Source organism: Symphalangus syndactylus, chromosome 6 (genome assembly GCF_028878055.3).
Source record: "Symphalangus syndactylus isolate Jambi chromosome 6, NHGRI_mSymSyn1-v2.1_pri, whole genome shotgun sequence".
Classification (NCBI taxonomy): Eukaryota; Metazoa; Chordata; class Mammalia; order Primates; family Hylobatidae; genus Symphalangus; species Symphalangus syndactylus.
Window position 1 is genome coordinate 140,161,073 of NC_072428.2, and position 8,851 is coordinate 140,169,923.

The 8,851-nt window shown below is 46.2% G+C and overlaps 1 protein-coding gene across 1 annotated transcript; it reads left to right on the forward strand.

Moving 5' to 3' along the window:
* Positions 1–1,318: 1,318 nt before the first annotated feature.
* GIMAP5 (GTPase, IMAP family member 5) lies at positions 1,319–7,495 on the forward strand. The gene is made up of 3 exons (XM_055284512.2): positions 1,319–1,596; positions 4,768–4,816; positions 6,107–7,495. The coding sequence occupies exons 2-3, from the start codon at positions 4,774–4,776 to the stop codon at positions 6,985–6,987; spliced, it is 924 nt and encodes a 307-aa protein (XP_055140487.1). The 5' UTR covers positions 1,319–1,596; positions 4,768–4,773; the 3' UTR covers positions 6,988–7,495.
* The last annotated feature ends 1,356 nt before the right edge of the window (positions 7,496–8,851 follow it).

Sequence of the window (8,851 nt, forward strand, 5' to 3'; positions counted from 1 at the left end):
GTAATGCAAATCTTTTTAAAAGCTGTTTGACAGCCCAGGGCTGTCTGTAGAGCATCTGGAAGCCACCCTTTGAAATGCAAACATCAAGGAAGGTAGCGTCCCCACCTCCCAGTCTCTGTGTGAAAATAGGGACCTAATTTAGGAGCCTAACTTAACTTAAGTAGGAGCCCGACATCTGCCAGCACCTTTGTGAGTTGCAAATCTTCCTCTTGCCATAGAGGATATGAGAAGTTTACTTTTCCTCCGTAAAAAGACAGTTAGCTAACACAGATGATTACTGAGTGAATTTAGGATGAACTATGTATGACACATGGTGCTGTCAAGTCCTCTTACTTGAGGACTAGTTATGGTTTAACTTGAGAACATGTGTGTAATGAGTGGCACCTGCCTGGCTATATGACCAGGTGACATCCCTCTCCGTCTTTGCAATCTCTTCCTGGATTGTCTGGGATCCAGATCACATTCTGGTTCAATGGACATTCAATAATAAAATTGCTTTCTTTCTCTTCTGCCTCTGTGGAAAGGTTTTTTGGGCTGGCAGGAGATTGTTTAAAATTGTTTTACCCATCAAGTCTTAGACAATTGTTACCATATGACTGTAAGCCCCACTTCAAATGTCAACAGAGAAGGATATGGGGATTCTCTGGGCCATGACAGCCCTCCGCCTAAGTCCCACTGTGTTCTCCATCTCATAATTGCTTTATGTCCACTGCTCTAACCTTAAATGGCAATCAGGTTTATGTCCACTGCTCTAGCCTTAAATGACAATCAGTTCAAAAATAGAGGTTCTATCACCCTGCTTTCAACCCTTACCAGATAAACTGACACGTAGACTCCACAACGTCCCCACAGGGTGGGCTCCATCATGTGCCAGACAGCTTACCACGGTCAGTCACGAGCCCAGAGTCAAACCCTGCGAGGGCTTGTTCTGGTCCTCTGTGGACCAGAGTGCCTTTCTGATTCTGGTTAGCAGAAGCTTTCCAGAAGCAGAGCCTGTGAGAAGGGGTCCAAGAGTGCTGGGAGGAGCAGGTGCCCCAGTGATGGGTGCTGAGGGCAGCAGCTGCTGCCCAGAACTTTCCAGTCACCAGGGGCCTTTTCTGAACTTGGAAGTGGGAGAGTCTGTAATTCCCTTCATATCTCCTTCTTCCAAATACTGCTTGCTTGAAACAGTAAAAAAAAAAAGGAAATGGGACGGGGCACACTGTCCCAGGGCAGGCTCATGACAGGAAGTGACTCATTAAGGACAGGAAGTGACTTGTTAAGCACATCGCTGCATTTGGCTGGTTTTCAGGGTCTTGTTCCCAATCAGTTTCCAGCCAACACCAGGATGTCCTAGTCCACAGAGGTTGGGGGGGCACACTCCATAATCTCTACTTTTCTTTTTATGCAGCTGAGTCATGGAGCTTTCAGCCCCAGCACGTGGCTCTTCCTTAACTGTGTCTGCTCAACCTCCCTCAGCCCTGTGAACAGCCTCCCCACACACAGACCACAGAGCAGGGCTCTCTCTGCTGCCACTTCACCTTCCTGAGACAGGACCAGCCGGCCAGAGCCTCAGTGACTGCCACCCTGGAGGACAGGGCACAACAGCCGTTTCTGGTAAGGAGAACTGGGTTTATGCTCACAGAGACTTTGGGAATTGGAAGGCTCACAGTTTGGTCACAGCTGTTCCTTTCTGACATGACCTTGCACAGATCCCCTCACTTCTGGGTTCCCTGGTCAGTAAAACGGGGCAATGGTGGTGAGTGTTGCGGGCATCAGCAGGTGCACAGCTGATGGAGCACAGCCTGAAGAATCTGTGCCTGCACTCACAGCCCAGTCCCAGGACAGCGGGCTTTGCTGCCCCATTGCCCATTGCTTAGCCAAGTCGATCTCCATGAAACTCTCAGGGAGTAAGGCTGAACTGATCCTCTCATCAGTGGGACAGATGGGAGAACTGAAGCTCCCAGAGGGTGACAGGCTTTCCCCCATCTCCCCTAGCATGCCGGGGCGTTCTTCTCAATTTTACCCTCCTAATTTCTCCTGTCTCAGACCAGCCAGACATGCACCATGTCTCAGACAAGCCTGGGAGCTGAGAATGGATTCTTAGGGCTCCCCAGGGCAAATGTGGGATATTTTCCCACCCCAGGAGCCTCACGTTCCAAACAAGACCCCTGAGTGGACCTTGTCTTGTGACTTTCAACTTCTGAAAACTATCCCATGCTCCCCTAGATGCCCCACATTTTTCCTATGACACCCTGCAGGATGCACACCAAACCGCAAAACACATGATTCCAATCCCTGGAAATATATGGGCTGGGGCAGATGGGTGAAGGAAATACTTATGAACAAGGAAGACAAGAAGTGGTTTGATCTTTTCTAAAATAGTATGGAAGAGGCTGCTTTCTTGTGATTTGCTAAAATAAGCTCTTCTCATGGTAAAATCAGGTTCATGCAATTTTCAAATCGGAATGTGCATTTTGTTCATTTGCTTCATCCTTTTCCCTGAGCCAGACCCTCCCACCAGCTTGCCAGAGGCTGCAACTGTCTTGCTTGCACACTGCCTTCCAATCTCTCATGAACTTTGGTCTCTTTTGTGGGACGATTAGTAAAATTTTTCCTTTGGAGAAGACACCTGTCTTCACTCTCAATTCCTCCACTTTTGTCTGCCCTGTAGACCAACACGTATCACATTCCTTCAAGCCTACAATGTGTCCAGCACGCTCTATTCAGTTCTTTTATAATCTTCTCCATGACTCATTTTAGCATTGCCATCAGTATCCTTTCTGACTCACGTGTGAACACTTTGTTATTTGTGACTATCTGCCAAAAAATATGTTCCTCAATGCAGCCTGATCCACTCAGAAAGCTTGGATTGGGAGAGCTATTGTTGCTGCTCATTGGCTAACATAACATAGTTTGACTGGCTTTTGTGACAGGCAATTGGCTGTTTTAAAAGAAAAGACCTCAATTCAGAGAAACTCCTGCCACAGGCAATTTTATTTTTGAACAACCTTTTAGGAGAAATGCACTCAAGATTTCGCAATAAAATTCTGTGTGTTGGTTTTAGGGTAGGCTTCTAGCTGTCCAATTAATTTGTCTCCTGACCAGGGAGCGGCAGCATTGTACACATGTTCGAAGAGGTTTGTTGACTTTTTTGGAAAAGTCTCTTTTTCTGCCTGTGGAATCAAGGACAATACATGGCAAAAGGAGCCATTTCCTGATGCTAGCTCCATTGTAAATATGTGACCTTTGGCAGGTCATTTAATGCTCAGTTTCCTTGCATTTTAATAGAAAATTTAAGACCAGTCTTGATCACATCACAGGGAATTTGAGAGAGCAATTAAAATAAGAAGGATGAAATAACTTTGAAAATTACAAATGTCTGCACAGAGGTTTATTACAATTATGATGTTCATAATCAATATCATTACCACTGTCATCTTGACCCTTACCACATCATTATGTTGATTCCAAACCTCAGAAAACGTCATCTAAAGTAGAGAGGATGTCAGGGAACTGGTGCTGTTTTAGCAAAAGCCAGAAGCATAATTTACCAGATACGAGAACAGGGTGTGCGAGAGAGGAAAATGCTCTTCTCTGGGCTTAAGAAAAAGAACAAGAGGAGGGAGGGGAGGGTGAAGAGGAAAGGAGAAAGAAAAGAAAGAAGGGAAAGGGAGGGAGGTAGGAAGCTGTCTTAATACATTCTGATAATATAAAAATAGATTGCTTGACCTGAAGAAGGCTAAGAAAATCCACTGAATGAATAGAAAAATGTGGAAAAGATAGAAATCACAGAAGTTATTAAAAACTGAAGTTTGTAAATAACCAAAATAGCAAATAAACCATGAAAACTGTTTTTAATTTAATGATAATCAGTAAAATTTAAGTTTAAGCCAATTAAGACATCCTTATTTATGCCCATAAGGATGACAGGAAATTAAAAGTGTAATATTACCAAGTGCCTGTGAAGATTTGGGGACTTCTTATAAATGCGTGGCGCAAATAGGAGTTAACTCGACTCCCTGGGAGTCATATTTGGCGATACCCAGTCAGGTGGAAAATGTACATCCCCAATACTGTTGCATAATGCTGGAAACCCGGAGCAGGAAATGAGTTGTTCTTGAATTCGGCCTGAAGTTGATTCTTTCTCTTCAATCACCTCACTACCTCCTCTCCACCAACCATCAGGGTGGGAAGGCAGTCATACCGGTCCCCCTGCACCATTTCCTCTCACGTCAGTTCTTTGTGTCCCTGATCCCCACTTCCACCCTCCCATTGGACAGTACCTTGTAATTTCCTCTCCACCACTGGAATGTCCATTTGACACAAAGACTTTCTGGGACTAGAAGTTGCCACTACTTCAAATAAACCAATCTTATTTACAGCAAGGCAACTTTTTTCCTCTATTCTGGTAAGTTTGCTTACTTTAATTTCAATTTTTTTTAATGCCTACTCTTTGTTCCATAGAAGAATGCTTTCTTCATTTCATGCCTTTCTGGTTGGGGGAGGTAATCAACTGATTTGCTTCAAAATATTTCCTGATTTTCTGTAAGTTGAGGAGAGGGAAGCAATCGTGCACTATTTTAGCATAACCTAACATCTAACATCACCTGCTTTGTTTAAAGTTATTTACAGATGTTTCAAAGTAAAGTATGAGTTAGAAAATTAGTGATGGAAATGGCTCATCTGAGAATGATTATTCTTATATATCTGAATTGGGGTGCTGTCAGGCTCTACCAGCTCCCGTATGGACATCTGCTTTTTATCCTTTTCCTGTTTTTATTCCAGGAGAGAATGGGAGGATTCCAGAAGGGCAAATATGGAAGTATGGCTGAAGGTAAGAAAGTCTTGAAGTTCTCAAGAGCCCCGGACACTTGGGAGAATCACAATTCTCTCCCCACCTACCCCCACCTAAAACACAGTGGCAGAAACTCATTCATTTTAAATGAAGAAGATAAAGGCAACTATCATTTTTTAAGTCCCCAGACCTCTTGTGCCTGATCAAACCATCACACACACACACACACACACACACAGACACACACACACACCCCATAGTGTGATGCTCTCCCTGCATCCGGTATGTGGGAAATGTGGAAAGGAAACCAAGTCATAGGTTGAAGGGTCTGGAAGCAAATGGTGGATATGTTTTCTCTTTCCTTGTCTGCTGACAGCTCAAAAAAAAAAAAAAGGTCCCCATAGGGATTTAGTCATTGTGCTTGCTACAAAACACCACAGAATAACTTAAGAAAAGGAAGAACCAACCCAGAGTGGGAGAAATAAAATAATAGATTTTTAAGAGCCTAAAATGCACTTCGAATTCATTTCGGCTCTAGAAATCCACAGGTTCTCCCCTCTTCATGCCTTGAAGATTTTCACTCCTGCCACAGTGTCACCCTCTCCAACACCACTTCTGCTATAATTTTATGTGCTTCAGTCAGCCACATAGATGAGCTTTTCAACACACGTGCTTCTATTGAGCTTATCTTCCACCTTTTTGAGCCATCCACCCTAGGGTCATCTCCCAGACACTGCCCTAACATTAACTACAACCTATGTCATCTTAATTTCAAACATTTCACTCCCTATCCAAAGAGCACAGACCCAGGGACAGGCAGCTGACCCCCGGCAGTGGGTCACTATAGATCTGCCAGTGGAGACCCCCTTGACCCTCAAGACTTGGATGAATGTGTGGAGTGTGTCTATACAAGTGTGCCTGGAAATGTGTGGGTGAAAGAGAAGTAATAGTATTTTCTCACTTGTAACTAATCATCCCCTGCCTCCTTCAATAATTCTCCATGGAGCTGGCCTAAATACCACGCAGGGGAAAACACAAGGACCATTTTCTTTCAGGAAAGCTCTATTTGCCACAATCCATATGAAGTGCTTAAAGCATCACCTTAATGCAACAGTTCTAACTCCTGGCTGTGGATCCAAACATGGGCTTCCAATGGGGCTTTCTACATGCAAGATTCATCTATAGTTGTATGCACACTTTTATATACACATAAATATGTCTGTCAATCTGGGGAGGAGGTTCATAGCTTTCATGAGATAACCATGAACAATGACCTAACAGTCTTAAGAATCATTAACTTAGTAAGATACAAAACTTCTTTTTCTACAGGTAGATCAGAAGATAACTTGTCTGCAACACCACCGGCATTGAGGATTATCCTAGTGGGCAAAACAGGCTGCGGGAAAAGTGCCACAGGGAACAGCATCCTTGGCCAGCCCGTGTTTGAGTCCAAGCTGAGGGCCCAGTCAGTGACCAGGATGTGCCAGGTGAAAACAGGAACATGGAACGGGAGGAAAGTCCTGGTGGTTGACACGCCCTCCATCTTTGAGTCAAAGGCTGATACCCAAGAGCTGTACAAGAACATTGGGGACTGCTACCTGCTCTCTGCCCCGGGGCCCCACGTCCTGCTTCTGGTGATCCAGCTGGGGCGTTTCACTGCTCAGGACACAGTGGCCATCAGGAAGGTGAAAGAGGTCTTTGGGGCAGGGGCCATGAGACATGTGGTCATCCTCTTCACCCACAAAGAGGACTTAGGGGGCCAGGCCCTGGATTACTATGTAGCAAACACGGACAACCGCAGCCTGAAAGACCTGGTGCAGGAGTGTGAGAGGAGGTACTGTGCCTTCAACAACTGGGCCACTGGGGAGGAGCAGAGGCAGCAGCGGGCAGAGCTCCTGGCTGTGATCGAGAGGCTGGGGAGGGAGCGAGAGGGCTCCTTCCACAGCAACGACCTCTTCTTGGATGCCCAGCTGCTCCAAAGAACTGGAGCTGGGGCCTGCCAGGAAGACTACAGGCAGTACCAGGCCAAAGTGGAATGGCAGGTGGAGAAGCACAGGCAAGAGCTGAGGGAGAACGAGAGTAACTGGGCATACAAGGCGCTCCTCAGAGTCAAACACTTGATGCTTTTGCATTATAAGATTTTTGTTTTTCTATTTTTGTGCAGCATACTTTTTTCCATTATTTTTCTGTTCATCTTTCATTACATTTAAATCTCTGGACCCTGGAGCACTTCTAACATATCACCCCGTGGAGTCATTGTTCTAATAATCACCAATTCAGACTCGGATCCTCGTGGCCTGTGGAGCACGCTGCTTGCTGTCTGTGCAGCTTCCATTTCGCCTTCTTCCTGATAGACTTGGAGCTGTGTGCCTCCACTCCAAGGCTGCCTGCCTGCTGTAAACAGTATCCCACTCTGTCTGCCAACGACTGCTTCAGGAATGGGCCTGAGATCCTATGCAGATCCATGAGAAGTGAGTAAAAGTCCGCAGAGGTGGGGATGGAAGGTCTCTCCTTAGATAGAACCTGTCTTCGTCCCTGGCATTGTGGGGTCTGGGCGTGACACTGGGACTGTCAGCAGCTTTGTGCTGCCAACCTGAGATTGAAGGCAGTGCCTCAGAGCAGCACAGAGAGTTGGGGCCACATGAGCCCTGAGCCACCAGCCCTGCAGCCTGCACTTCCAGTTGTGTTAGCCAATAAATTTCCTACTTATTTAAGCTATTTGAGCTCCGGGTCTCTTTTACCTGCATTTTAAAACATTCGAAGTAATGAAAATTTCTCCACATTCCTTTTTATCCTTTCAATCTGTTGGAACTTCCCAGTCCACATGCTTCCTTTGAGCAAGTGGCATCTAGAATAAAAGAACAGGGTTGACTTTTCTTGTTTCTAAAATTAGGAAGAACCTCCTGCTCCTACTGAAGTGCCTGCCACATAGTGGACATTCCCTGGACTCTGAGTAAAGCAAAACACTTTCAGATGGATGGATTGCATTGACGAATGGGAGTGGGAGAGGGTCAAGGAAATGGGGTGCCCTCTACGCAGGGCTTTCTCTGTGCTTTCTTCTCAGTTTGGCCAGGGGCCCAAAAGAAACACAGCTCACATTTCAATGCTCTGCAAGGAATCACTTTGGCAAACGTTCACACATGAGAAAGGTTAACCAAACTCTTTCTCCTCCACTGTAAATGGTCCTTGGATCAACTCTCCAGCTCTATTTCTTTGGAAGTCGATGTCCACAGGGTTGGGGTGGGGGACAGGTTGTTGACTGGGTACCAGGCAATCCTGCTCACCATGAAAGTGATTCCTTGTTAGTAGAGGGAGTATGGACTGGGCGACCCAGGAATGGACCATCCCCACACTGGAAGGAAGCTACTCTGGCAGCGCCGCTCTGTAATGCTTTCTTAAGGTCATGGCTATGCCAATAAAGAGTGCCTCCCTGGAGGGAGGGAGAGTCCAGACAACATCTACTGGCCCAGTTTCCAGAGGCTTCAAGGTCACCACACTTACATGCAGTCTTTGTCTCCCTCGGCTCAGCCCACTCCTCCTCTGCAGGGCTGCTGCAGTGAAGGGAGCCACATTTCCAAGAGTCATCCAAGACAGAGGTGAGTTCCCTCCCAATGTTGCCATCAGAGACCACACCACAGGGCACCTCCTCACCTCTCCCGAATCTGTCCTGTCCATCCCCACTGATGAGGAAATTGAGGCAAGAAAAGAAAACCCTGCTGAGGTCACACATTATTTAAGGGATGAGCTGAGACTAACACCAGGTCTGCTGACTTCAGATATTCTCAGCAGTAGCCTGGACTTCCTGCTGAAGAACATACAGACAGCCCCAAAATGCACCACATGCCTGCGTTTCCCAGCACCTGTATTTAACATACAGACAGCCCCAAAATGCACCACCTGCCTGCGTTTCCCAGCACCTGTATTCAACATACCGACAGCTCCAAAATGCACCACATGCCTGCATTTCCCAGCACCTGTATTCAACATACAGACAGCTCCAAAATGCACCACATGCCTGCGTTTCCCAGCACCTGTATCCAACATACAGACAGCTCCAAAATGCACCACATGCCT